The following is a 27,214-nucleotide window of genomic DNA, read 5'->3' on the forward strand; positions in this document are numbered from 1 at the left end:
AAAGTCTTAGATCGGTTCGAAGTCGGGCGTCAACAATCGACTGATACTTTACGAAAGCCTGTACAAATGCAGCTAATACTGTTACAGCACCATAGAACCAGCCGAGCTTTCCGCCGAAGAAATAAAAATTTCGAGTCTCCTTCGCACGAATATGAGCTCGCTTTTTCCCTCGACCCGCTGCTCAAAGACTCGTGAAAGAGGTTCCAAAGTGAAACAGCGTGGGTACAAGATGACCATAATGAAGACAGATAGATCGTCAATTCACTTCCAGCACGAGATCCTCTAGCCTTGTCAAAACCCGTCGCGAAAGCCATCTCACGCCTCGATAGACCTGTTGAACAGCTCTTGCGATCCCCACGACGATAACGATAACCTGTAACAAATCGTGGCGAGACGGGTGGCGTCAGAGTCCGAGTCACAGGGAGAGACAAGAGGAACTCACGATAATCAGTCGACCCATCGAAGCCGAATTGTCCCCGGCTCTCCTTCTACCTCCGGCGGGCCGTATTGCCCGAAACAGTGTTCTTCCAAGTGGAGAGACGAATGTTGTTGCGATGTAAGTGTAGAAGACGCTGAGGAGGCCGAGAGTGGCGATTCCCTTGGTGAAATGGAGAGTGATTCTCGCTACGATTCCCGCATCGAGGTTTGATCTGGCTTGATCCTGAATTCGAGCTTGGTGGGCGATCTTGCGAGCGGTCGACCATCGGGAGTCTTCGAGCTGACTGGTGAAGAACGAAAGGGATTCGCGGACTCCTTCTCCGAGTAGGATGTGATCCGCCACAAAGAAATCGTCGAAAGGGGTACCTTGCCATGCGCTTGACCGCGCCTCGACGGCTGAGAGTAACGAGTTGGCGAGGAAGCCGGCGATCCAAGAGAGGAGCAGGAAGGAGAGGATCGTAAGGGATAAAACCGAGACTACAAGCAATGATCGTCCGTCAATCGAGCGACTCGACGAGCTTTCAAGCGGGGACAGGTTTGGCTCACATCTGGAATTGATGAGGTTCCCGACGAATGCACGACGGAATCGATATTCGTACAGGCAGCTCGGGCAGCGATAGAAACTTGAGGAATTTTGAGTAGCTTTTCTCCAGGCGGCCAAGCATTCAGTGTGGACATAGCGAGACTGTTCAGTAGATCGTCGAAGGCGTCAGCTCTCCTGAAGCCACATTGAAGCGTGCTCGGGTCCGCGAAGGAGGAAATGAAAATCGAACGAACACTGCCTCGACAACGACATGGAGAGAATAAGCGACCCAAACTCTCGTCCTCCGAATCGAAACAGATCCTGCACATCTTCTCTTCGGTCCGCTCCTCCGCTTGATCGGTTGTCGAGTTGCGCTCGGAGGAGGCGGAGTCGGCACGAGTTGAATCATTCTCCTCCTTTGACGACGATTCCGCTCGGGATTGAGGTCTGAGCAACTCTTCGACAAATCTATCCTCTTCTCCATCCTCAGTGACGATGCTCTCCCTCCTCTCCCGCGGTTCTTTCGTGCTCGGCATCGGCGTCATTTCGTCTCCCTCTTCGACTTCCTTGTCCTCACTCGTCAGCTGACCGACGATCGCCTCCTCATGCTGTTCTGCTTGGGCTGTGACCTCCTGGGGCTGCCACGTCGGCGTTATGAGATCATTGTCGGGAGAAATCTGAGGGATGAGTTTGGGAGCAGTGTCTGAGTCGGTTCTTGTAGGCTCGACAGTGGTTGGATGTCGCTGTCGAAGGGTAGAGATAGGTTCGACCTCCTCCAGACGATCGAGAGACATGGTAATGGAAGGTGAAAGAGCAACTTCCGAACTCCTCGAGTGGGGCGAAATTTGTTCAAAGAACGGGTAACGATTCCAGGGTCTAACAAGATCACAGACTATTGACAGAGTAGAGATCCACGAGTACAGGTAAAAAAAGGTAAAGGAAGAAAGGCAAAAAGAAAAATCGAGGTATCTATTTTTCGGAAGAACGCAAAGCTCAACCGTATCGTCGGGCATTGTGAGCTTGAACGATCCTTTCGATGTGTTGGAAGAACCAGAGACGAGCTGTTTGATCTCCAATTGCGAGGAAAGGTCCATCTCCACCGCTCCTACCACCGTCCCGTTCCTTGAGGCTCAATGCTGTGCGTCATAAGTGAGTGGTCAGTTACGAGAGAGGTGCTTCTCGCGAGGAAGAGTCGACTCACAGATTCCGGAAGGCTCGAGAGAAACGCTACTCAAGTCGGCGAACGGTACGTCCCACTGGAGTTTGAGCTTGGCGATTCGAACGAGGAGCATTCGAGTCGTCGTGAGAATACAGACGACCGTCTCGTCCGATCGTCTCGAGTGACCGGATCCGGAAGCGGGAGGAGGAGAGATGTCGAGATGAGCGACGTAGATTTCGTTGAAATATCTGCCGTTCTCCGTATTTTTGAGCCAATTTTGTCCTAGAGCTTCTCGTTCAGAGTAGGGCTGTACAAACCGAGGGGAAGATGAGTCAATCTCACTCTCGAGAAGACAGAGACGCAAGCAGAACTTACTCGGAGGACACCATCGCTTGCCGTGAAACGAGGTAGTCGAACTCGGTCGATTCCAGTTTGATCGAAGACGGTCGTCGTGTTGCGAATACCTGAACTCAGCAGAAGCGCGATAAGTGAACAGTCCGAATCAGAGCAGCGATGAGCGAAACACACCTTCTGTAACATTGTTCGCAAAGTCAAAGATTCCGACGACGGGTTTCGTGACGGCTCTGAGTAGGCGGTACGAACAAGGGTTAGCAGAGCCCCACGATGAAACAAAAGGTTGTCGCTCACCCGACCAGTCCCTTCCCTACACCGGTGAGGAATCCTGCGGCTCCCCCAGATTCAGCTCCTTCGAGCGGTTTCGTCTAGATGAAGTTCCGCTCCTGCGTCAGCATTGAGTCGGTTCATCTGAAGCAGATGCCAGAGACTCACAGCCAAACCCTCGAATCCACTCGCAACACTCGTGACGAGCGACGCAGCTCCAGCCGTGACACCATAAAGCGCGTGCTTCGGTTTGTTACGGTATTGTCGCATACGTCGCTGGTTCTGGTACTGTTGATCGAGAGTAGCGGCGGAAAGACCTAATAGGAGAGACTCCGATCAGAGGTGGACGAGACAGTGAAGGAGAAAGACAGCGGGCTTACCTTTTCCGATACTTCCAGAGACTTTCGCCAATGAATCACTCAATCCGAAAACGGTCTTCTTGGCGAGACTACCTGCTCCTCGTGCGATACCGATACCGACTCCCTCGTTGCCGTTGAGCATGATACTGTCGTAAGGCTGAATGAAGAAATCGGCCACTCCACTCGAGACGTTCGTGAAGAGTCCAACGGGATTTCTGTCGGAACGGATTCCACTCAGTATCGGTTCGAGAGAGCAGAGCAGGGTCAAAGAAGCGACTCACCCGATGACGTCTGCGCTACCGAGAACGCGGTAAAGTTGTCCCGTGAACGCGGTGCTGTAGTGTTTCGTCAGGCGAGACTGAAGAACCGGTAGCGATAGACGAGCGTTCTCAATCAGGAGAGCGTTGAATCGAACCGGCGCATCATTGACATTTCCGATAGCCATAGCGAGAATGTTGACGAGGAAGAAGAGAGGGTTTCGAGAGTTGACCCTGCAGAAAGCGAAGAAAAGTGTCAGTTTTCCGACGAGTCTCAGAGATGGAGTCAACTAGAAAGCTCACTTTTGATCGGCGTTGACGCGGTCTGTCCGCATGAACGAGAGGTCGAGTTGCATCGGTTGAAGATGGAGAACTTCGAAGTAGAGATCGCCTCCTTTCGACGTCGCAGTCGGTTCGGGAATTCCTTTTGGGTCCTCGGTAAGAACACTACGCGCGACGACATAGTCAGTTTCGACAAGTGACGAGCGAGCGAGGACAAGACTTACTTCGGAGGTTCCGTTCCAGAGGCACCGGAGAATTTGGCGAAATCGAGGAAAGCGAATAAGAAATCTTCGTCGACTTCGATCGTCATCTCTTGAAGCAAGATCGAGGCGTACTTGAAGTACGTTACACCGTGCGCTAGAAATCGAGCAGAGAAAGCTGGATCAGTCACCGTGATTGTTTAAGGTAGGAGCGGAAAAGAAACTCACCTCGATCCTTGAGAATGATAGCGGAAGCTTGTAGTGAAGGATGAACCTCCAGCTCTTTGCCATCCTTGGGAATGACGGAGGGATACAGGAGGATTGGGAAGATTCCTCCGAACAACTGATTGTCGATTTGAATCCATTTGATTCCGAGTTCGTAAGCGACGTTCGTCGTCGAGTCTGAATACTTTGCCGTCAAACCACGGAACGAAGCGTAAACGAGTTCTTGCATGCTCTTGTTGACGACCGACATTCCGATTCCCTCGAGGTTGAGACTGAACGAAAAGGTGGTAACGTTGTCGACGTCGACTTCTTCGAAAACGACATCTCGATTACTCATAACTGAACCCGGTCGTGAAGTCGCATCTGTGTTGCGACGTTGGAGCTTGAAGACACTCGCCTCTTCGGTGTAGTTGCTGAAGGCGACGACTTGAGCTGTACTTTCGGCCCGAACGTCGATGGAGAGAGTACGAGTGTGACCTTGGAACTGCAGATTCATCTCGACAGAACGTCAGTCAGTGTCGTGAAGAGGCAGACGGAAGTGGGGCCTCACAGAGAACCGGAAAGGAACAAGTGCTCCGATTTCGAGTGGGTTGATCATTCGTTCACCGTGACCGACGACGATTCGAAGGTTGCGAGAGTCGGCAGGGTAATCCCAAGCGTAAGGTAGCTCGTCGTGAGATGCGAGGTGGTAACGTTTCGTAGGAGATTTTCTTCCGCCGACCGGTTGACCCTCGGGCTCCTACGAGCGATCACGCAGAAAGGTGAGCACGACAAGATCGTTCAACAATTCAAGAGTCGAAACTTACACATTGATAGAAGTCGATTGGGTAGTCACTGTCGTTTCGTAGGAGGAAAGGCCAAGAGCCTGTCTCGGGGTCGATTCGGATAAAGATGCAAGGACCTTCGAGAACTGCGTCGACTCGAGCGAGACGTTCTCCTCCGTTTCCATCAGGCACTCGCACGTAGTTCTGTCCGATATCTTGAAGCTTGAAAGGCGCCGACCTGCGGAGCGAAGTGACGAGATTCAGCGGGGCCTTCGGACACGAGTGAAACGGCGAGAGAGACTCACCAGTTTTGAGAACCGGCGAAGGAGAGAACAAGCTGAGGAGCTTGCTCGGCTCGAACGAATCCAACATCGTGACGATCTTCAGAGGGAACAACGACGTCCTTCGTAGATCCGAGTTCGCGGAGGCGAAGACTTTCACCGAAGTTGTTCTTCACGATGAAACGAGGACAGAGAGTGATCACTTTCGTGAGTTTGTACTGCAACAAACGATATCCTACGAGTCAGTACGGTCCGCAGGCTTGAAAAAATCGGGGAAGGGAACTTACATCTCCGAGACCCTCTGTCACTTTGAGACCCAATCTGATTTCCTCTTTGCCGTTCGCCGAGGGAAGAACAACTTCCGATTCGTGACCAACGGTTTCGAAACTGAGAGGCTACGGAGGAGAACAATCGCAAAGTGAGGAAGCGTACCGAGAGAAACGCGACAGATAACTCACCTTCGACCAACTTGACTCTCCGACACGAAGGAGAACTCGATTCTTGCGATCGTCGCTCGGGAAGGAGAACATGAAGAGGTCGTTCTCGGGTCGCACCGACTTGGAGGAAGCCATCTCTTGTCCTGCGACGTGTTTCGCTTGACCGAAGAATGGTTTCGTCTTGAGCCCAAAGTCGAGTCCCTTCTTGTTGATCAGGATATACGGGGAATAGATCTGAACCTTGAACGCTCCTCCCGCATTCTCGTGTTTCTGGTAGTGAAGGCGGAGGTTGAGTTTGAGATCGTTCTTGTCGGCGAGGACTAATTCGTTCTCGACGGGGAGATCTTCCGGGTTGTCACTGTTGATGATCGAGAATCCACTTCGTTCGAGAGCTGCACAGATCGAGTCTCAGTGCTCGAGTACTCCAAACCTCGCCAGGGAGAGAGTGACTCACCAGTATCTTGTACTTGGACGCACATCAAGAGAAGATGAGACAACTCGGCAACGTGAACGGGACTCGTTCCACCGGCTCGTAAGAAAGCTTTCCAGTTGTGCTTAACTTCTCGATCGAAGCAGCGGTATTCGATGTCGTGGGGCAAGAGATTCTGGACCTCGAGAGGTGCGTGTAGTCGAAGGGAGATTCGAGGATAAGTTCTGCGACGGTAGGAGGAGGGATCAGCCAGTGTCTCTTATCGAAACGCAAGAAGACGCGTACCGTAGAAGAGGATCTCCCTTGTCGTGAACAGCATAAGCTTGGAACCGGAAAGATTCTCCCTGAGCATTCTTGCAGAGGATTGCTCGAGACGGTCGTTTGACGAGGTCTTGCCAGTGTAAGTTTTCGGTAGGCCAAGCGTAGCCAAATCCGCCTGCAAAGTATCACCATGAAGAGTCAGTATCGAACGATGATCAGACCTCGAAAGCGAAAATGAACGGACCATCGGGTCGAATCTTGATTCTGTCGTTGTAAGCCGAGAGAATTGGAACGGCGCAGTCCTCTCCGGGAGCTATGTAGCATACCGGCATTCAGCTTTCGAATCGAGCGAACAAAGATGCGAGGCGGACTTACGGATATTGTACACCTTCGAGGATTTCTTTCCATTTCCATCGACGATGACCATCTCTGCGTTGACGAGCGATCGATTCTCGACGAGGAAAGTAGAGCGGAATGTGACGACCTTGACATTGTCGACGAGTTTAACCTCGCAGAGGAGACGATGATAGACGGAGCTGACTTTCGGTCGGAGAGTGTGAACGTGTTCTCCTTCTCGATCGACGTGGATCTGTTTGAGCTTCTCCCATCCTGAATCTTCAATCGAGAGGTCTAATTGGTTGTGACTCGTAGCGTTGACATTCTGCACGTCGACGGGAGAGTTCGTCAGTGAAGAAAGAGCGAAAGGAGAGGAGATCGCGACAAACCTCTCGCATTGTTCTCCAGTCATCGAATCGCCACGGTAGGTCCTTCCCGTCGGCTACGACTACCATCTTCGATCCTCCGTCGTCTCGGTTCGCGACAGAATCTCTTCCGTACTGATGCGACTTCGCAGGGGTTTTCGCGAAACCGAGTGAATATCCGGTTCGGTTCTTGAGGAGGAAGGGCGCGTTCGAGCCTCGTGGCTTTCGGAAGAGTTGTCCGCCATCTCGATCTAGGAGTGTCGATGTCGTCAAAGCGATCTCGATGAAAGAAGCGGTCAAGTTGAGCTCGAGACGCTTCTTTGACGAGATTCCGATGTTCAATCGACCGGTCGAAACGGACCTCGATACCTGTGAGAGAAGTGAGAAGATGAGTCAGTCGAGAAAAGAAGAAGCGGCGAGGAGGAAGGACTCACGTTGACGACAAATTCCCACGGATCGACGAGAGGTTCCCAGTGAGAAACCTTGAGGTTGAAGTAGTTGACGTGAGGCTTGATCATGACGCTCGCATCAAGCTGTACAGGAAGTGATGCATCATCAGAGATCGATCCGAAAGAGAAACAGATGAGAGAACGCACATCGGTCGACCAATCTTTCGCTTTCGCAACGAATTTACCGGCCTTGATGTCGAGAAGCGGCAGATCGTGCATGTCGCCAATGAGAATGAGTTGGAAGCCGTCGATAGTTGCTCGAAGCTGACGGAACCAGGATCGAGGCCAGTCAGTCTCGAGAATACAAGCTGACCGAGTCGGACGGAAAGAACTCACTGTTTCTTTCGTGACGATCACTTGAGCCCTCAACGTAGCATCCGTGACTCGGCCTGAAGTTAGAGTTCTCGTACCCCGAGTGACCTCGCTCTTGCTCCTACCTCGTGTCTTGACTCCCGATGGAGAAGTTTCGAGAGGTGGACGAGGAGAAGTCGGTTCAGGCGGGTTAGAGCGGTTCGACAGTTCGATGGCTCGGTTGACGATCGAGTTAATGAGGAGGATATCTCGGAAGGAGACACGGAGAATGACGGGTTCGATAGCAGCTTCGATACTCGTGACTTGACGTCCGGCGTCGGCTCGACTGTCCATCGAGACGGTGAGATCGAGGTCGTCGAGTACGCGGATCGTATCTTTCGGTTTGTCCATCTGGAACGTAGCGGGAGTTTAGCGCGAGCGAGAGAGAAGCGATGAGCGGAACTTTGTACTGACCCTTCTGAGGAACATTCCCATCTTTTTCACGCTGAGAGCGGTCGTTCCCTGCTGAGACATCTCGATCTGGTTAATAGAGAGCACGACTGCCTCCGAATCAGCCTGCTCCGGGTTAGCGAGGAGGATGATAGTTGGAGACGTGACGTTGAGTCGAAGGGCGAAGGTAGATTCGACACGAGGGTTGGGATCAACGATCTGTTCATCGGCCTCCTTGAGACTCTCGTCGACTTGATCCTCGTCTTGAGGGGCGGGAGGGAAGGCACTCGTGAAGAAATCGAGGAGGGCGAAGACGGGATCGAGGGAAAAGATGATTTTGGGAGAATCGATCGCGACGTTGGCCATGGAAGATTTGTCGAGTCCACCTGATTGCGAGTATTGGATCATGAACTGATTGTCGACTCGTTTCGAAGCGGGGATGATCTCGCGGAATTGAGTGAGGCGAGACGGGCGAGTGTCGTGAACGGTTAATGAGCGGATCGCAACTTCGGCTTCCATCGAGTCGTCCGAGAGGAGCTTGTACTTGACGGCAGTCTCGTTGAGCGAGAACCGAGCGAGACTCGCGTCTTCAAGAGTGTTCTGATTGATGGCGTCGAGCGTGAAGAGTTCGAGGTAGATCGTTCCGGATTCGAAAGAAAGTTCGACAGTCGATTTGAGCGCGACAGGGTGACCTTCGGCATCTTTCCCCTCACTCGGTAGCTCAGGTAAGAGGTCAATCGTCGTTCCAGTCTTCTCGACGGCAGTTTGATCGTTCTCATGCGAGGTTTCGACCAGGTTCGCTGGGCTCGATCCGTCGGCGTCGTCTTGAACTTCTTCCTCGACGAGCGAAAAGGCTTGAGGAATCGTTCGCGAGAGTCGAATCAGCATGCCGTATTGCTGTTGAGTGAGATTCATCTTGACATCCGACATCTTTGCGTGAATCTGCACAGCAACAGAAAGTCAGTCTCCGCGCGGACAAGGCTCAGAGCAAGGAAAGAGCACGACATACGAGAGTACCGGGAGTATCGAGTTCCTTCGATTGATCCACGTTCTGGAACAACTTAACATTAACGTCGATTCGAACATCTTGAAGCATCTCGAGAGTGTGAGAGTCGCCGTTGTGTTGGAATGTCGACTCGAGTCCGATCTCGTGGAGGCCAAAGTTGATCTTTGTCAGGACTTGCTCCTTCGAGACCTCAAACTCGTTCGAGAGACTGATTTCTCCGAGTCGAGCCGTGACGACGTCTTTTGGCGAGCCCTCTTCGTTCGGGAAGACGACGATAGGAGTTCGAACGAGGATGTCGTAGTGCATCTTCGGAATCAAGGTCTGCATCTCGTTTGCGCGTTGAGCGGCAGCTTGAGTCGCGGCGTCGTAGACTGCTTTCATTCGCCCGAATTTGGTGAAAAAGACGAGGATTCGATGAACCGGTTCGGTGCGGAACGAGAAGCGAAGTGATCCAGCTCGAAGGTAGACACTCGACTCGTAGCCAGGGTAAGTTGACTTGTCGAGAGGGTCGTACGTTTCGTAGCGGAAATCGGCGAGCTCGTCTCCTTGAATCGAAAGCATCTCTTGAGGCGTGGTCGTGCTGAAGTTGTCTTCGAGCGTGAGGTTACCGAGGCGAGCACTGACGCGAATCGTGGGACTTCGAAGGAGGACCGAAACATCGGCAGCGGAGAGGGAGAGAGTAGCGAGCCGTAAGCCGTCTTCGTTCAGGATCAGGTTGATACTCGTGAGTTTGACTTTGACGCGAAGCTTGTCCGTGCTGAGTTCCTCGAGCGAGGGATCCTCGTTATCAAGACTGGCTTCTGGAGTCGAGGGAGCAGAGGTATCTTCCGGATCGGTGAAGGTTGTCATGACCCAGTCGAACAGGACGAGAATGCTGTTCCGAGTTACGACGAGGTTGAGAGTAGACATTTCGACATCGACACTCTGTTAGGTCACACAGGAGAGGGTCAACTCTGCATTCTCGAGCGAAAGAACCGAGAAGTCATGCAGTTTCGAGACTCACTTTGTCGAATCCTTCATGAACAGTCATGAACTCGGGAGAATCTTTCTGAACGCCTTGATAGCGGACTCGAACGAGATCTTGAGAGTGACTGCCGTCGAGTTTCTCACTCGTGACGAGGTGTCGAAATTCTGAATCTTGTTCTCCGATCTTGTCTTCGATGTAAAGCGAACGAAGAAGGACGTCGACACTCATGTCATAGGGACGAAGACCGAATTCGAGCTTGAACCCTTCGAGAACCGTATTGGCGAGGAGGAGATCCGGCTTGACTGGATCAATGTTCGAGCGGAAGATTGAAGCTTGAACGCGATCGACCGAGAAAGTGAATTCGAAAGTCTTCTGATGAATGTTTTGTTTCTAGACGAAGGGAAGGTGAAAGTGCTCGGAGATGTGAGCGAACGAAATCGTGACACGCATGAAAGGTCTAAACTTACGCCGTCAGCGATATCAGGTGTATCGAAAAACTCGTCTTTCCCGTCTCCCTTCTCTTCCTCCTCGTCATCTTCTCCCTTCTCGTCATCTGATCCTTCCGAGGCTGTGTCCTCCGAGATGTGCAGGTCCTCGTCGTCTTCGTCCGATTGAAGTCCTTTCGACTTCGATTGAGCGAAAGAAGTATGTCGAGCCGCGGGAGCGAGAGACGGACGAGTCGTGACATTCTTCTCAGCATCGCCGTTGAACTTGGGGATAGCGACGTCGATCATACGCATCATACTCTTGTATTTGCGATCCGAGAACTAGAAGGCCGTGAAGACATCGATCAGCTGACGGATAAGGCGCCGAATTCGCGAGTTGGCGCATCGACAAAAAGGTGAACGCACGTTGAGTTGGAGAGAAGGCAAGGAGCCAGAGATCTTGAAGCGAGTGAGATTCGGTGCTTCATTGAGGATACAGTTTTGAGCGAGGAACTTGAGTGAAGTACGTTCGAGAATGTGAAGTTCGCCAGCTCCATTCGCGTGGCCATGGTGATTTCCCTCGAGAGCGTCGAGACAGACTTGTAGACTCGGTCCCATCAGAAGCTATCAAACCGTGATCGAAAGTGAGACTTTGCGAAGAGAGAGAGAGAGAGAGGAGGGGGAGTAACGCACTTGAGCATCTTCGAGCTTGACGTAAAATTTATCATACATGAGACTCTCCAGCCGTTGATAGTCCTCTTCGGCATACTCTTGACGTTCTTTCGCTTTGACCGTATCGAGAGCGGATTGATCGGCGAGATCGCTTTCGACCGAGATGTGACCCGCATCGAGGACGACATGTTGACAGTTTTCGAGAGTGACATCTTCCGGTATGATGATGATCGGGGCGTTGAGATCGAGATGAACGTCGACGGTTTTGTGTTGAGCGAGGGCGAATTCGAGTCCAGCGCGAGTTTCCTTCCTGATCCCTTCGAGCGTTTCACTCGCGACGTCCATCAAAGCTCCGACTGATTCGAGTTGACTTTCGGGGGGTTTGAAGAACGCAACGATCGATTCGACGTAACCTCGGTGGTAAACGATTTCCGTGTGTCGAAGTCGAACGGCGAGGGCGTTGTCGGCTCGTTTGTCGAGAGGTTGGTGTTCGAATTTGAGCGAGAAGAAAGGTTGACTGTCGGCTGACCATCCAGCGATCATATCTTGCTTCGCTCCTGACTCCTCCTCACTATCCTCGGCGTCTCCGTCCTCGTACTGCCCAACGTCCTCGTCCGCTTCCCTCTCCTCCGGCGGCGGTCTAAGCTGCTTCTTCTTTCCTCCCAACCCCTTCTCCTTTGCGATTTCAGCCTCCGTCAACTCCTTGACCCGAACGATTTGAGGGTGGAGAGATCCGTCGCAAGTTCCATCAAACACTCTCAATCCTCCCAATCCAAGTGTCGCCTCGACCGTTTCCACCCGTTTACCGAGATCGAAGCGGAAGTCGTCAAAGTTGAGAGCGATGAGATCTTTCGAATTGCCGTGAGGATCGGTACGAAGGGTGAAGGAACCGGTTTCGAGTTTGACTTTCGCTCGGTACATGAGGGTGTCTTTCGGGTAGTCGATCGCGCTCGTGACGGCGTCTTTCTCGTCCCAATCGATCGCTTTGTAGAGTTCTTTTCGTTGTTCGTCGTTGAGGGCGGTCGAGTTCTCGTCCGCCTCGTGAGATTCCGTAGGATGAGCTCCTGTCGCCCAACCAACCCAAGATCCTACCCAGCTCGAAGCTTTTGCCGTGGTCGTCTTCGCTTTCGCTTCGACGGGGTGTTCTGCGCGCTCCTTGCGTAGTTCGGAACGAGCGATCGATCGATAGAAACGAAGATCCTTGTACCCGAGTTTCCGTTCCAAAGCGGCGAGACGCTCGGCGTCCTATACAGAACAGAACAGAGTCAGTACGAGCTTCAGTCGAACGAGAATTCGAGAACAAAGCTTACCTCAGGAGAAAGAGGTCCTCTCATTTTCGATTTGAATACATCGACATAAGCCTTACGATCGTCCCTTCTCTCCGCGAAGTACGCCCAGCTCCATTTCTTGTGCTTGTCGTGAATCTCGGTCTTGATCGCCGTGATCGCAAACTTCCACAGGGCTCGATTTCGATTCCTGTCGATCTCGGCTTGAGGCGGTTGATAGATTCGATACTCTCTTTGACGAGTGTAGAAGTGGAAGAGGTCGACCATGCTGAGAGCGTCTCGGTACTGATCGGCGTCGAGTACGAATCCAAGCTCGTTGAACAGGAGTTCCGTATCGAGTTTTGCGACTTGAGAATCTGCTCGTTTGTTCACGATGAAACGACCGGTTCCTGAGACTGGTTTGAGGATGAATTGATGTTTCGGAGTATGCGTCTTGCGAGAGATGAGTTCGGTGAATTTTGTGATCGCTTCGTCGATCGGATAACCGGCGAGAGAGGGAGAATCGGTGTCGAAGTAGACGGCGAGGGAGTCGAGGGACGCAAGTTTGTGGATGGCGCCAGTCGAGTCGGTGATGAAGGCGGGTTGCCATTCAGAGTCGGTAGAGATCATCGAGAAATTCGAAAGGGTGACTCCGACAGAGAAAGGATGACCCGGAACTGAGATCTTGTCTTCGTATCGAATGTGTAGGTTCTTGATCTGTAGGCATATCGAGGGAGTGTTAATCGACCGAGAACTATTCAAGGAGCGTGAGATCCGCTTACCTCGAGTTGCAAATTGCTCGTAACTTTACTCGTCAAACTCTCGATAAAGCTCTGATTCTTCTTCTCCTCTTCTGCGCTCATCGTTGGCGAGGATTGAGTCGAGAGGAGTTCAGCGTTCTCTAGCTTCTCCATCTTTGCCGCTTGAGATCTTGCTGCGTCCTCTTCGGGAGTCGAGTTGGCGGAATCTCGGGGTGCGGCGAGGAGGTATACGTCGTCGATTCGAACTCGTACAGGTTGTGAGGAGAGAGCGTGCCAGGCAATCTTGATCGTGAGTTCTCCCAAGTAGCCTTCCATGACATCGATTGGGAGGTTCAATTTATCGAGAGCGTCCTTCTTCAACCGGAGATTCCGTAACTTGATATCTCCCGACCATACTCCCAAGTTGAGTTGACTCGTGTTCAGGTTGTCGACCTTGCAGAACGGGACAGAGGGCGAGAGAACAGAGATGATCGAGCGAGGTGGGGAGAAAGAAGAGTTTGAGGCAATCAGCTCGACGGGTTACAGCTTGAGAGGGCGACGCAAAACTCACATAGGTACCTAGGTACTTGTTCAACAACCCAGCAGCGACCGACTCCAGCATCCTTCCGTTTCTCTTACGTCAATCTCAAACTCGAGATGAAGATTTGTCGAATCCAGTAGCGCGTTCCGGGTGTTCTGTACGTTTTCGCCGCGTGGTCTGCTGTATCTTTCGGTCTGGCGATAGATTGGGCGAGGTCGAGTGAAGAGAAGTGAAAGATCGAGCAACACCTCTCAATTTTCGCGATATTCGTGGTGTCAAAGCCTAGAATTTCTACGAATCCGCTGTGGATACATAGTGTACTTTTACAGGTTACCAGCTGAGCGAGAAGGCTGCTCGAATATCTCAGAAATAACCGGTAACGGCCGGCAAATGTTCGGCTCAACCTCTCTCCCTCTCCCCTCCCGCGACACTCTTCAATTCCACCTCGTATTGCATCAAGCTATCGACGACGACGTCCACGTTCTGACCCAGCTAAACTGATAAACTCCAACATGGCTGCCGTAACCGTTGTGACTCCCTCTAAACAGATCAACCCTCTGCTTGCTTGTGAGTCGCATTCTATCCGCTTCGAGGACAATTTGAAGCGGCACGTTTCTATCGTCGGAGTCAACGTGGACAGGGCAGGTGGAGTTGACTGGAGAGCTTTACTGACTTCCTTGCGACTCCCTTCCCCACAACGCTCTCCCACCTCTCCACTAGCTTACCTGCAGCATCTGGCGACTCGACCGGTTCTTACCAAGTCCATCACCTCGGGAACTCTCTCGTGAGTCGAGCAAATCGAGTTCTCTTCACTTTCTCCGCAAGCGGAAAAAGCAAAACTGATTCTTTCGAGGTTTCCATCCTCGCGTGAACTCTTAGCTTATTGTCTGAAATCATCGCTGGACATGCAGCTGGATCGCCACCTGCCCCTCTCTCCCCGAAAGAACGCACCGGTATCCCTCCCATCGATTTCCTCAAGCGAAACCACAAAGCTTTGAAGCTCGCTGCTTATGGTAAGCTCGACCTGTACTCCCCTCAACGACCTTTTGTACACTGACACCTGATGCGACACGTAATAGGCTTCTTCGTGTCTGCGCCGTTGGGTCATGCCATGTTGGCCATTTTGCAACGCGTGTTCGCAGGGAAGACTTCTGCTCGTTCGAAACTCGCGATGATCATCTCCTCAAACATCTTCATCTCTCCCATTCAACAATCGATCTACAGTGGGTACTTCTCCACTTGTCGAGATGCGTGGACAAGAGAACCTGACAATCTTTCGCTCTCGCTCTGGCTCTCGTGCTCGTGCTTAGTTGCCGCCATGGCGCTTATCAACGGAGCTACCAGCCCTGAAGCGATCCTTAAAGCTTGGAAAATGTCGTTCTGGCCGGTGATGAGGGTGCGTCTTCCGAAACTCTTTTCTCGCGTTGTCTACGATTCCTCTGACCCGTCTCTTTCCACATTTTCCTCAGCTCACTTGGGTCGTATCGACCCTCTCGATGGCAACTGCTCAAAAGTTCCTCGCTCCTGAACTCTGGGGTACGTCGAATCGCCTCATACTCTCGCTATTCTGTGCTTTTCATCTGACTTCCGCGCTTTCCCTGTCTGGCTCTTAGTTCCCTTCTTCGCCTCCGTCGGAGCTTCCGTCGGATGCTTCATCAACGTACAGGCGAAGAAGAAGGCCCTCATTGCCCGTGCAAAGGCTCAAGCTGCAAAGGACGCTGAGAAGTCGGAAAAGTGATCCTTGCGTTTTGTCTCTCTAGCTTATCTGTTTTCGTGTTCATTGTAAGGAAGTACGGTGTATGCTCTATATCACAGAGTCGCTGAGCAACCCATAAGCGCCTGCCTCCAGAGAACTCTGAGGAAGCGAGCAGAAAGAGCTCAAAAGGAGGATCGCTCTTTGTGAGAAACTGCGAGAGAAAGTTCAGACGAGGAGAGGAACACGTGAATCGTGAGATTCAATCGATACCGAACCGAACGTTCTCGGCTTATCAAACCGTAAATTATTCCTCTCTCTCTCTTTCTCTCACTCTTCCGGACCGCTTCTCCACCAGCCTCACTGCAACTGTCTCGATACGCGACCGTAGACAACATCAGTACACCTCGACTAAATCAAGCTTCCCTCTCTTTTCAGTTCTCTCCCCACTCTCTCCATTGTTCGTCTCAACTTTTTGTTTCCGCTCAAGATGTCGTCCTATGGCACCCGACGAAGTTCCGCGATACAGGTAAATTCTATCAGTGTATTTGGCACGTCAGGGGACGCTAACCGGTTGTTCCGGTGTCGTCAGATGGGAGCCGAGAGGACTCCAACGTACGATTACTCTCCTACTGCCTCGCTCTCGTCCTCTGTCGGCAAATCGAAACGACCTACTACCATGAGCAAGTCTCGTCGATTGTCTAGCTCGACTCAATCACTCCGTCCCGCCTCAGTTCCGGTCAACATGTCGCGGGGGAAATCAATCAGTGAATGGGGTCCCGACGATGACGACGACGGTGAGGTGAAAGGATCTGCTAGGCATAGCAAAGACAAGATGCTGTTCGAATGCGAGAAATGCTCAAAGGTGAGTCGCCCCCTCTATCTCTCTTTGGAGATCTATCGTCCCCCTCCCCCGCTCTCAAAAACTTTTTCTCTTCCTTCTCTGAAGGCGGTGCTGATAAATTTCTGAATCCCTCCTCTTCCCACCTAGGTTTACCGTCACTCTACTTGTTTGACGAAACATCGTTGGGTGAGTCCCTCTCGATCTTTAAGTTCGGTTAGAGCTTCAGTCTGACTGACTTGCATCACTTTTGCGTTATTTCGCGCCATATCTACACAGGAGCACACCACTGTAAGTCAACAGACGCGCCGTCACTCGGGAAGGAGTCAAATATTCTGACTCGGTTACATCGTTCTTCTAGCACTGGAAAGAGGCCTCGAAACTCCTCCTCTCGAAACATCAACAAGTTCAACTCCTTGAAGGTGCCGCTATCCTTGCTGCCGCCTCGGTTGGAACCTCCCTACCCGACGAGAAGTCTTACTGGTAAGTAACAAAGCTTCCCAAGCAGGTCGGAATTTTCACTGAACGAGCTGACTCCGTTCTCGGTTTTCACCAGGCCCGCTGCCGTTTCTCCTCCGGCTTCTGGTCTTCTCGGCTCTCGAGATCTCGGAATCAACATTCACGCCCTCGCAGCGTCTTCGCCTCGATTCACTCCTTCTTCTCTCTTATCGGATGCCGGAGACTTCTTCTCGTCGCGCTCAGAAATTTCGATGGACGACGACGATTCGGATGACGAAGACGAAGGTAGCTCGCCTGCAGCTGAAGGATTGAGTCTTACGATGGAAGAGGACGAACCTCTCGAAGACGGAATGTTCGACCTCGACCTCGGATCCGGAGATTCTCCTTCTCCTCATCACATCCCTCTTCCCCATGTCGATCCGACTCCGGCCAGTTCATCACTCGGACTCAACGTTCGTCCCAACGCGATTCCTCGACACGTTTCTCCCGTCGATTCCGATTCGGCTACCTCCCTTTCGAGCTCACTTCATTCGACTCGACCTCAACTCAGATCGAGCGACAGTGGTTTCGGTTCGATCCCGAGTAGCGGAGAAGAGTTGGCCGCCACTCTCATGTCGATGTCCTCTCCTCAACCACACACCAAGGCGCCGCTCGTGGGATTCTTCCCCTCTGAGAATCCGACTTCGTCCTAGTCGCCCTTCCTCTCGAATCGTCTACCAGCGCCATCTTCATTTCTCGGATCTGAATATATTCCCTGCCTTACATCGATTCCAGCGTCCCAACTTACTCGTTACAATTCTCCTACGCATTTCATATCAGCCTCCCTCTGCGTTCCTTCCCCTCTCGTTCTTCGTTCTTCCGTCCACCCTCGCAAGAATCCTTCTCGTCTTTTCTCGTCTCTTTCTGTCTTTCGTCCTCAGTACCCGTTTCGTAGTGCTCTTTTCTCAGTTGTTTCTTCTTCTTTGTTCCACCCTTCTGTTCTTTCCTTCGTTTCAACTTTTTGTGCCCCGTTGTTTGCTCTCCTCTCGTCAGTACTGTACCTGCTTTCACTTATTAGTCCGCTCAAGTAGTACCCTTCCTTCCTTCCGTCTTTGGACCGTTTCCGTCTCACTGCAAACCTTGCAAACTCGTTATTTCTCACTACAATGATTCGTGAGCGTTCCAAGAGTTGTCTCGAGCATCTGGGAGTTACGAGAGAAGCGCGGAGGACAGAACTCGAGAGCGAACTTGTCGAATCTTTTGAAGCGAGTCCCCCCTTGGTTCACCTATCTCAACCTCAGACAAGCTGGCAGACTCTGTAACGCAAGCTCAGTGGGCCCAAAAGTACTCGGAAGCCCAGGTGAGTCCACCAATTGAGCTCCTCCTCTCACAAAACGACTTCATCTCTAACTCCCCACCTCGTTCAACCTTAGGCCGCTGGTACTCGCGCTACGAAGCTTGAACTCGCCGGAGCATACGACGAAGCTTTTCAGACCTACATACAAGCCGCTCGAGGTTACCTCTTTCTCATCAGACACAGCCAGGATCCGGAAACAACAGCGAGGTTGAGGACAGTTTCGAACAAGTTGGTGGAGCGAGCGGAAAAGATCAAGCAGGTCAAGAAAGGTGCACTGAAACCTGTCAAAAAGGACCGGTTCGCGCTCGGTACGTAGGCTTTATCAACCGCCAGAGTCTCGAAATGCTGACTTTCGATTCTTCGCATTCGTCTACCAGAGGAGCAAGATTCGGTTCTCGCACGATCATCTGTCCTAGAGGGCGAACGAATACCTAGATGGACCGAGGAGGGCGTTAGCATTCGGTACGTTGAGTCCTTGCTCATAGCGTCGAGCGAGAAACTGATGAGGACTGTCTCCGTTAGTCTGCATCGACGGCCGACTCTATCCTCCGTACAACAAGATCGAGGATGTAGCTGGAAGAGGGCATCAATGATCTTACCGGGCGCTTGCATCGCGAAACGGGAGACGAACGGTCGCGCGATCTTGCAAGACAACGTTTCCGATTGTTCTCTCGTCGCAGCTTTGATCGTCGCGGCCGAGCATCACTCGAGATACGGATCGAAAGTGAGTACGCCTCGCTCGCCGTGTCACCTTATCCTTGTCTGATGCACCCTTGCAGCTCGGGTTGTCTTGTCTCTACCCTCAAGATGCAAGCGGGTGGCCGATCAAGGATGGTGACGGACAGTATCAAGCTCGCTTCCTCATAAACGGTACTTGGAGAAAGGTGAGTTGAGCTGGAGCTGAAGGGATCATAGCCATACTGACCTGTTTTATCCTCGTTCACAGATTTGTGAGCTTTTCCTCGTCCTGTCAAAATACGTGTAGCCTCTCTCAGCTCATCGATGCTTGCTTTCATTCGATAGGTCTCGACGATTATTTACCCACAACTCCGGAAGGTCGAATGATGAGCGCTTCCGTTTCGACGCAGGACGAGCTCTGGCCGGCTCTGATCGAAAAAGCCGTAAGACGCTCTCTTTCTAGGCTCGTTCCGGATCTAGCTGACCCCGTCTAGTCGGGGAACAGTATTTGTCACTGTCAGGTAGCTACGACTTCCGTGGATCGTGAGTCACGGGTCGCTATCGAGCTTTTAAAGCCAAAACTGACCTTGACCTGGACCAGCAATTCTGCGAACGACCTCTAGTTCGTTTCGTTCTTCTCGACGTGACTGACCGATTGCACTGACGCCCTTCCAACCTTGACAGCACCTTGTCTGGCTGGCTTCCCGAACATATTCCGTTGAGGTAAGTTCAAAAGGGTACACTCGGCTCCAACAGGACATTGACGAAAGATCATTTGACTCGGTAGATCAAAGTTCCGCAGCGAACAGGCGTGGAAGAGACTGTACACCGCTTTTCACCTCGGTGAGATCACAAGCTTATCTCTTCCCCTGTAGATGATCGCGCTGAAGCTGATGATTCGTGATGCAGGGAAGTGTGTCGCAACGGTCGGTACCTCGAAAGTGCTCGACGAGTTCCTCGAAGGAGCTGGATTGATTCCTTCGCACAATTACGCGATTCTTGGTTCGTTTCCTCTTTTGCATCGACCTCCGACTTATCTGACAAGACTTCCACGGTAGACCTGCGAGAGCATAACGGTTCGAGAACGGTCGAGATTATGAACCCTTGGCGTGAGACTCGCTCTTCGTGGTCGCAAGATCTTCGAGCTGCACTGCCGGGCGAGTTAGGTGAGGAACGTGTCCTTCCCTTGCATTGAGCGGCTTTGTTCACCCGTCGCTTGACAGGTCGTCCTACCTTGATCATCGCTTGGGAAGAGATTTCGACTCATTTCTCGATCATTCACGTCAATTGGAATCCAACCGTCTTTGACTTTTCGGACACAGCGCACATGTGAGTCCTCTCGAGTTATGATAGACTGTCAGAACCTCTCTGACGGCTGTCGCGAGAAGGTCTATTACCGGAGAGACGAGCGATTCATTACAGAGTAAAGAATTCTCCGGCTTTCGTTCCCTGCCATTGAAGTGCTAATGTCTCGCACACGCCAGATCGTCACAGCACCCCTTTACGAATCAGTGTCGAGTCAACCGCGACATCTCTACCTTCGTCAGACCTGTGGATCTTCCTTGTCCGACATTCGAAATCAAGGGACGACAAAAACGAGTATATAGGTTTGCAGGTGTCTCGTTCACTCGAAGATACCGCATCCTTGTCTACACGTCCTGCAATCGACGACGCTGTGAGTCGACTCCTCTTCCAGCGAACAAACCTCAAAAGCTGATGCGTTGTTCTCTCCCAGTCGACGATGACCGATGATTACTACAGCCTTGTGAGCGTCTTCACACTCTTCTCACCTGCGACTCGCCGAAGTACTGATTCTCAAGAGTGTATCAGCGCCGTATCGCGAACCCGAGTAACGCTCGTCTCTTCGATGTCGTCGTTTCTCACGAAGGCACAACGAGTGACTTCAGTTTCTCGCTCTTTGTGTTCGGCAATGACAAGGTACGGATACAAGAAGGCCCTCCCCTTCTTCCTTACAGCGTCAACGTAAGTAAAACCTTCTTCTGCATCGGAATCGGACCTGCTGAATCGTTTTGATTTCCTTCACGAGCAGGTTCAAGGACTGTGGGATGGTTCGACAGCTGGAGGAAATCATACTCGGTCGACATTCATCTACAATCCTCAGTATCGCATCACCATCTCCCCCCTGTCCGGTCGATCGAGCGCGACTTGCGACGTCGAAATTTACGCTCGCACTTCTAAAGAGACACCGATCAACGCCAAACTCCTAGTGAGCGGTGGTCAAAGGATCGGAGAGTGAGTCTCGATTCTGCTACTTCTCACCTCATACGCATCTCAGTGCTTACTCTCTCTGCCTTGTTGACCGACAGCTACGAGAATCGAGACGTCCTCGCAGGTTCAGCGTCTTATGCCTACGGACGTGCCATATCTCACGTTCGCAATCTGAAACCTGGCTCCTACACGCTCGTTGTTTCGTCGTTTCAACCGCGGCATGAGGACACCTTCGAACTCGCTCTTCAATCCTCTCTACCTGTCCAGGTCACACCGATCCCTCCAGAAGGCGCAGGAATGTATTCGAGGTGTGTCACCGGAGCTTGGAGTGAGGATTCCGACGGCGGAAGTCGAAATTTAAAACGGAATCCAATCTACAAGCTCACCTTTTCCCGGCCTACCACTATCAAGTATGTCTCTCTCCCTTGTGCTCTTGGAGATCAACACAGCACTGAATTTCCTCTTTGCCCAGAGTACGGCTTCAAACTCCAGAACGACCTTTGCCGATTGCGATCCAAATTTTCAATGCTGCTCAAGGCTTGACTGAGGCTCTCGCTCGACAACCTTTCGCTTCCTCGGAACCCTACTCGGATCTTGTCTGCGGAGTCGTCTTACCTTCTGTCAAGCTTGATCCCTCCCCCTCAGGTGCGAAGTTCAATTTATGATTCCTCAGAGTGAGCTCTTTACTGACTGCGCTGCGTGCGGTTTTTGATAGGCTATCTCGTTATACCCTCTACCTTCGCACCTCATACCCACGCTTCGTTTGTCTTGAATGTTTACGGTGACTCGCCTATCACTTTGGTAGAACTCGAAACACCTTGTCAAACACTTTCCTGAAAAAAGCGAGTTCCCCCTCTTCCCCACTCCGAGGACTTCTCCTCTTCCGAAGAATCGATTCCGGCCACATCATATCTCCTATCGACAACATGTCTATCGAGCGACCGTCACGCCCTGCTGTCTCAGACTATCCAAACACGAATGCCCACGCGACGGAGCTCGAGGAAGCGAAGGCATTGTTTGAGAAAGAACTCTCCTCGCCGGAGGACGAATGGGAGGATCAGGGAGAGAGGGAAGGGGTCAAATTGTGGAAGAAAGTCGATCCCGATGTATGTATTAGGTTCATCTTGCTTCCAAGAGGCTCACAGCTGAGCGGATGCTCTCGTTTCCCCCATCCGATTCGGCGACTTTCGATAGAATCCTTGTGAGCTCAATTCTCCGTGTACCTTTCCGAAGCGGACACCCTTGAGCTGACTCCTATCCGCACCACGAAAGATGCCGTCCCGACTGTGAAGGGAGAAACTCTCGTCGAAAATGTCACCTCCGACGCCGTGAGTCGCTTCGCCGTCATCGTTCCTCGTGCTAGTTCAACCTGCTGACTCCACGTTGTCACATAGTTCCTCGGAGGAGTCATACAGCTTCCCGGCATGAGGAAGTTATGGGATGGAAGATTCGTCGATGGTTTTCAAATCGCACGATACTCCCGAACGTCTTACTGTTTCTACTCTGAGATGAAAGGGATGGGGTGGCTAGTCTACCCTCGAGATATTGTTGGGATTCAGAAGAATCACGGAGGCGAGACAGAGAATGGGGAGAGAACAATTATTCAAACCACGGTCGAAGAAACTGGGCTGGCTCCAGAGCAGAAGGGGAAGACGAGGGCGACGCTCAAAGTCAGTGGATGGCATTTCGCGTGAGTCAACACCTCTCAAGCATTCATGTTCAGCCTCACTGATGTGCGCTCGTCGTTAAGACCCGAGGGCGAGCATCTCAAAGTAACGTGAGTCTTTCAGTTTACTATGCGAAAGAGCTGCGACTGACTCTTCCCTTTCCGGCCCTGTAGATACATCGTGAACATCGCTCTCAACGGCAGTATTCCCTATGCAATGGTGTCGATGCTGGCGACCGAGACGCCTCTTTGCTGTGCTCGATCAAGAGATGTCTATTACGAGCGTGAGTCTCCTCCCTCTTTGCCACTATCATCGTCGCCGAGCTGATCGAACGAATAGATGGATACGCTCCCTTCATCCGCCTCAATCCGCCGACCGAGGAGCTCTCTATCATCTTTCAGACGGAATCGTTCTCCGACCCTCCCGCGACAGTCGATGAACCTCATCCGCGCGAATACCGGTGCGTGCTCACGACCGGTCAAAAGACTGGCGAGACATTCGAGATCGAATACGACACGAAGAGAATGTACCGCGAGGGAATCATGGTCGAAATTGAGGGAGAGGGAATCGAAGTTGACGATGATGGGAACGGCCGGGTCAAGGTTACCACGAAGGAGTCGGGCAAGGACGTTGTCGTCGTGATCTGCCCAAAGTAGCGCTGCCTCGGGATCGATTTCTATCAGTTTGAGCTTTGAACTCCTCTACACTCCGCGTTATTCGCGACGACAACTCGTTGGTTAGCCGAGTACAGCTTCGGCCCCGGAGGCTCGCGACCCTTGTCACCATTGCGTTGGACTGTAGCCAAGAGTCTGTAGGTGGACGCATCGACGTGCGAACCTCGACGCGCGAAAGTATCGCTATGCCTACAACTCGTCTGCTGTCACTGCCTCTCGACCCTTTTGCGTCTACGATCACAGCGAAGTACCTCAATCGTGCTCCATCCTTGCAACCCGATCACAAAGTGGAACCCTTCAAGGTCCAGTATGCTTCCCTTTCTTCTCCAAGGCCCAGCGCGTCCCGGCTTACTGCTCGCATTTCCTGCTTTCGTGTTCGGCCGGATTAACCGGGAGGGATACAGCGTCAAGTCCTGCAGCTAAAGGTCGATCGCATTTGGTCGAAATGATCTGTCGCGGCATCGCAGGTTGAACATTTTCAATTCTTCTCTCGTCACGCCCGGATCCGACCGTGTCGACGGGGCAAGCCCAAGCTAGCTCAATCTGATGGAGTTCACGGCGAAGAAGAAGACGTCAAACCGCGCTCGCAACCCCCCTCAGCCTGATTCGCCTACCGCTTCAACTTCGAGTTCGGACTCGTGGAGATCCCTCATCAGCGCACGACGTCTCCTCTCACTCGACGCCCCTCGGACTCCTCTTCCATCTCGCAATGGTCCCGTAAACCACTCAAATCTGGGTTCCACACTCAACTTCTCACGAACACGATCTCCGCCGAGTAACCCTTCTGGAGCCTGTCCTTTGTATCGCCCAGCCCAAGACCCTCCTCCAGCATACACACTAGAGCAAGGACCTTCACGATCAGACGGTGCGGTGGAAAGGACGAGGGAGGAGGAGGAGTCGACGAGAGGGAGAAGTGAAGAGGGGGAAAAGAAGGAGAATGGCAGTCTACGGAGCAAATGGGTCAAGATGCGGGAGGCGGAGCGGATTCGTAAGGAGGAACAGGCAAGGAGAGAGCGGATACTGGCAGACGATCGAAGGATGTCTGACTCGTTGAGAGGGATTGGGTTGTAAGGGGAGGGTAGGATCAGGAGGGGACGGGAGTCTTTGACTTGTCGGTTGTACGTTGTGCTACTTGGTGTATCCTGTTACTGTATCCTCTGATAAGCATACCTACTATCGACTGAGCAATTTGGAGATGTTGAGTGAGCAGAGATGAAAAAGGAATCCTTTCCTCTTTTGGTCTTCTCCCTCATCATCACCTCGCTGTCCTACCTCGACAGCATCTGCAGCTAGCAAGAGGACTGTGAGTCACCCGCAACTGCCCGCCAACGGTCGACACCGCCCTCTCCATCCACTGCCTGATTGACTGACGATTTTAGCCTGGCATCATTCAACTTGATCATTTCCTCCCTTCCCGCTACTCAGACCGCCTGGTATCTTTCATCACAGATACTGTATTGTAGGAGGGGACGCTAGTACTTGCTAGAAGCAGTCACGGTAAGAGACCTTTTCTCCTGCTCGAGGTTCTCGAAGTTCCCCTGAACTGACCAAGAATTCTCTCATCGCACGTCGGAACGCCCAACGAACAGAAGACAGCGACACCACCTCACCCTGAGCCCGACCCTCATACACTCGTTCATTACATTCACACGCTCATTTCTTGGTCCTCAACGCCCTTCTCCTCCTCTCTTTCCCTCTCCTCCCTTCTTTCTTTCGCGCGCTCTTTTTCCTCCGAATCTCTCTCTATTGCATGTCTCATCTCCCCGACGCGCCAATCCTCAAGACTCGACACCAACATCTACGCAACAAGAGAACTCACCCCCTCGTCCCTCTCTCCGACACCGAATCCTTTCCTCTCGAAGACCCCTCATCCTCCCTCTCTTCCTCTCCGCGTTATCAACCTTATCGACCTCACCCCGTCCATCTTCGACCTCTCAGACTCCCGCAAATCGCGAAACGGCACGCGAATTTCCAAAGTAGCAGTGAAGTTGCCGGGCCTCGTTTCTTCAATCTTCTTCCGAAACGAGCCCCGGTCGATCTTGGAGGAGAGGTAGTCGATATAGACGAGGATACGGATTGTAGAGAGTTCGTAGAAGGGTACGAAGGAAGTCAGACGGCGGGACAGGTCCGGCGGAAATGTGGAATCGCCGTGAGCGAGGCGAGAAAAGCAGCGAATCGGGTGACGACTTCGAGACGGACCAGCACGGCGACGAGAACAGCAACCTCGACACCGAGTACGAGTGGGATCCGAACGAGGACACCTGTGCGACGAGTCGCAGCTCAGACCGTCCCGGCTCGGATCGCCGCCGTTTCTCTCACCGCGGAACCCTCGAATTCAGCCGCACTCGAATCAAACGTGAACCAAATCTTCAGCGAAGCGGCCTCGATCATCGCGAGTAGGAGTAGCTCTCGCGCGGCATTGGCAACCTCGGTCGATTCAGTCTTTTCACAAGCCGCGAGCGCCATTTCGAGCAGAAGGGCGGCGTCAACGAGAACGAGCAGCGGCATCCCATCATCTACAGTCGCTCCATCTACTTCATCTCTCTTATCCTCATCGTCATCCTCAATCCCTGCCTCGTCTACCTCTCTAGGAACGTCTTCAGCTCCGACGCCTTCTTCTTCCTCATCTTCCACATCTTCGTCGTAAGTCCCTCTCTTTTTCAGACATTCGTTTTTGCAGTCTATGTACTGACGGTGCTCGTTTGAACCGAGACAGTCATCGGATACGGAACATCGTTGTTCCATCAGTCGTGATACCGATCGGTTTACTCTTGTTGTTCCTCCTCGGCTTCTGCTGCTGGAAGAAACGGAAACGAAGAACCGCCGGAGGAGGAGGAGGACTTGGACCGATCAGTGCACCTCGTCCTTTGCGACTCGCAGCAGGCGGGAACTATGGAACAGGGGGGACGCGAGGGGAAATGACAGGAATCGGAGCTGGAGGGATCGTCGCGGCAGGTGCTCGAGGGGGAGGAGGAAGGAACGGCTCGAACGAGACGCTAGGGACTACGCCTTCAGCGATCGGTGTCGCAGTCAGTGAACCGCGGTCGAAATGGGGAAGAAAATCGCTCATCGAAACCCTCGCCGGTGGAGTACTTGGGAGCGCTGCGAGTGGGAACGGAAGTAGTCCGACGCCGAGTCGAGGAGGAGGCGCGCTTCATTCTCGTCAGGAATCGGTAACGTCGTCGTTGGATCGAGGAACTGGAGGATACAACTCGAAAGGAGGTTACCGACCTGGAATGCCTCGACCTTTCTCGCCCGTTCAAGCACAAGATCCCTTCAACGATATGGTGCCTACGATCGTACCCGTTCCTTCTGCGACTCGACGACCTTCGTCTCTGTCGTCAGGCTCGGATCCATCACTCTATAACCGAGGATCGAGCAACGAATCGAACGAGAATGCGACTGCTCGACTCGCTCGTCCGATCACGACTGGCTATCCTCTCTACGAAGAATCAACGACGCCAGGAGTTGAGAGTCGGACTTCGACCGAAGGGGAACAAGGGTTTTGGACGGCGGCAGAGTCAGGCGTCAACAGTAGTCGAGAAGCGGGAATCGAAGATGCGTACGGGTTCGAAGGAGAGGAGGAGGAACTGAGAGGCGAGGCGATGCCAGTCTCGCAAGCGGCGCCAGTCAATTTCGGAAGCAGCTCGAGCGATAGTTCGGGAGGTTCAACTCCAGTTATCGGGGGATCGGGTTCGGGTACACCGCGATTAGGTAGTGGTCACGGATCGAGAGGGTATAGAAGAGGAGATTCGAATTGGTGGGGATGAAAGAGGTCGAAATCATCGACTGTCATCTTTAGTAGTAATTTATCATCGGAACAGCATCTTCTCTCAATCTTGTCTGAAGTGTCTTTCGTCGAGAGATGCGTGACGAGGAGCAGCTGATGTGTA

At 52.4% G+C, this 27,214-nt stretch overlaps 7 protein-coding genes across 7 annotated transcripts; 5 read left to right on the forward strand and 2 right to left on the reverse strand.

Annotated features, from left to right (window-relative positions):
• Positions 1-256: 256 nt before the first annotated feature.
• JCM6883_004074 (E3 ubiquitin-protein ligase MARCH) lies at positions 257-1,755 on the reverse strand (the record flags this gene model as incomplete). Its single annotated transcript, XM_076632953.1, has 4 exons — positions 257-373; positions 443-915; positions 985-1,123; positions 1,216-1,755. The coding sequence occupies 4 exons, from the start codon at positions 1,753-1,755 to the stop codon at positions 257-259; spliced, it is 1,269 nt and encodes a 422-aa protein (XP_076487034.1).
• A 199-nt stretch (positions 1,756-1,954) lies between these two features.
• On the reverse strand, positions 1,955-13,825 carry VPS13 (membrane morphogenesis protein VPS13; the record flags this gene model as incomplete). Its single annotated transcript, XM_076632954.1, has 32 exons — positions 1,955-2,097; positions 2,163-2,427; positions 2,496-2,584; positions 2,649-2,704; positions 2,769-2,842; positions 2,910-3,058; positions 3,122-3,315; positions 3,382-3,591; positions 3,661-3,804; positions 3,864-3,996; positions 4,068-4,548; positions 4,615-4,803; positions 4,871-5,066; positions 5,134-5,327; positions 5,397-5,504; positions 5,568-5,938; positions 6,001-6,200; positions 6,262-6,412; positions 6,482-6,550; positions 6,613-6,898; positions 6,963-7,307; positions 7,373-7,651; positions 7,724-8,089; positions 8,153-9,070; positions 9,138-10,058; positions 10,138-10,491; positions 10,569-10,868; positions 10,953-11,150; positions 11,220-12,443; positions 12,509-13,180; positions 13,246-13,656; positions 13,775-13,825. The coding sequence occupies 32 exons, from the start codon at positions 13,823-13,825 to the stop codon at positions 1,955-1,957; spliced, it is 9,741 nt and encodes a 3,246-aa protein (XP_076487035.1).
• Positions 13,826-14,256: 431 nt separating this feature from the next.
• On the forward strand, positions 14,257-15,482 carry JCM6883_004076 (Mpv17/PMP22 family protein; the record flags this gene model as incomplete). The annotated part of the gene is made up of 7 exons (XM_076632955.1): positions 14,257-14,311; positions 14,465-14,528; positions 14,624-14,757; positions 14,824-14,967; positions 15,055-15,140; positions 15,214-15,280; positions 15,358-15,482. 7 exons carry the CDS (start codon positions 14,257-14,259, stop codon positions 15,480-15,482), a joined length of 675 nt encoding a protein of 224 aa, XP_076487036.1.
• A 445-nt stretch (positions 15,483-15,927) lies between these two features.
• On the forward strand, positions 15,928-17,429 carry JCM6883_004077 (uncharacterized protein; the record flags this gene model as incomplete). The annotated part of the gene is made up of 6 exons (XM_076632956.1): positions 15,928-15,966; positions 16,030-16,302; positions 16,429-16,467; positions 16,558-16,569; positions 16,640-16,761; positions 16,835-17,429. 6 exons carry the CDS (start codon positions 15,928-15,930, stop codon positions 17,427-17,429), a joined length of 1,080 nt encoding a protein of 359 aa, XP_076487037.1.
• Positions 17,430-17,882: 453 nt separating this feature from the next.
• On the forward strand, positions 17,883-21,817 carry RIM13 (Rim13p; the record flags this gene model as incomplete). Its single annotated transcript, XM_076632957.1, has 22 exons — positions 17,883-17,889; positions 18,018-18,076; positions 18,150-18,381; positions 18,451-18,535; positions 18,596-18,797; positions 18,853-18,957; positions 19,020-19,023; positions 19,097-19,194; positions 19,257-19,294; positions 19,353-19,373; positions 19,436-19,474; positions 19,539-19,594; positions 19,661-19,753; positions 19,810-19,917; positions 19,975-20,080; positions 20,246-20,426; positions 20,487-20,516; positions 20,582-20,734; positions 20,802-21,004; positions 21,079-21,390; positions 21,453-21,625; positions 21,696-21,817. 22 exons carry the CDS (start codon positions 17,883-17,885, stop codon positions 21,815-21,817), a joined length of 2,427 nt encoding a protein of 808 aa, XP_076487038.1.
• An 89-nt stretch (positions 21,818-21,906) lies between these two features.
• JCM6883_004079 (START domain-containing protein) lies at positions 21,907-23,303 on the forward strand (the record flags this gene model as incomplete). Its single annotated transcript, XM_076632958.1, has 7 exons — positions 21,907-22,086; positions 22,175-22,181; positions 22,253-22,308; positions 22,375-22,670; positions 22,731-22,757; positions 22,821-22,930; positions 22,987-23,303. 7 exons carry the CDS (start codon positions 21,907-21,909, stop codon positions 23,301-23,303), a joined length of 993 nt encoding a protein of 330 aa, XP_076487039.1.
• A 1,768-nt stretch (positions 23,304-25,071) lies between these two features.
• On the forward strand, positions 25,072-27,091 carry JCM6883_004080 (uncharacterized protein; the record flags this gene model as incomplete). The annotated part of the gene is made up of 2 exons (XM_076632959.1): positions 25,072-25,964; positions 26,038-27,091. The coding sequence occupies 2 exons, from the start codon at positions 25,072-25,074 to the stop codon at positions 27,089-27,091; spliced, it is 1,947 nt and encodes a 648-aa protein (XP_076487040.1).
• Positions 27,092-27,214: the final 123 nt, after the last annotated feature.

Source organism: Sporobolomyces salmoneus (genome assembly GCF_050403485.1).
Source record: "Sporobolomyces salmoneus JCM6883 DNA, S_salmoneus_JCM6883_v1_ctg32, whole genome shotgun sequence".
In the NCBI taxonomy this organism is placed as follows: domain Eukaryota; kingdom Fungi; phylum Basidiomycota; class Microbotryomycetes; order Sporidiobolales; family Sporidiobolaceae; genus Sporobolomyces; species Sporobolomyces salmoneus.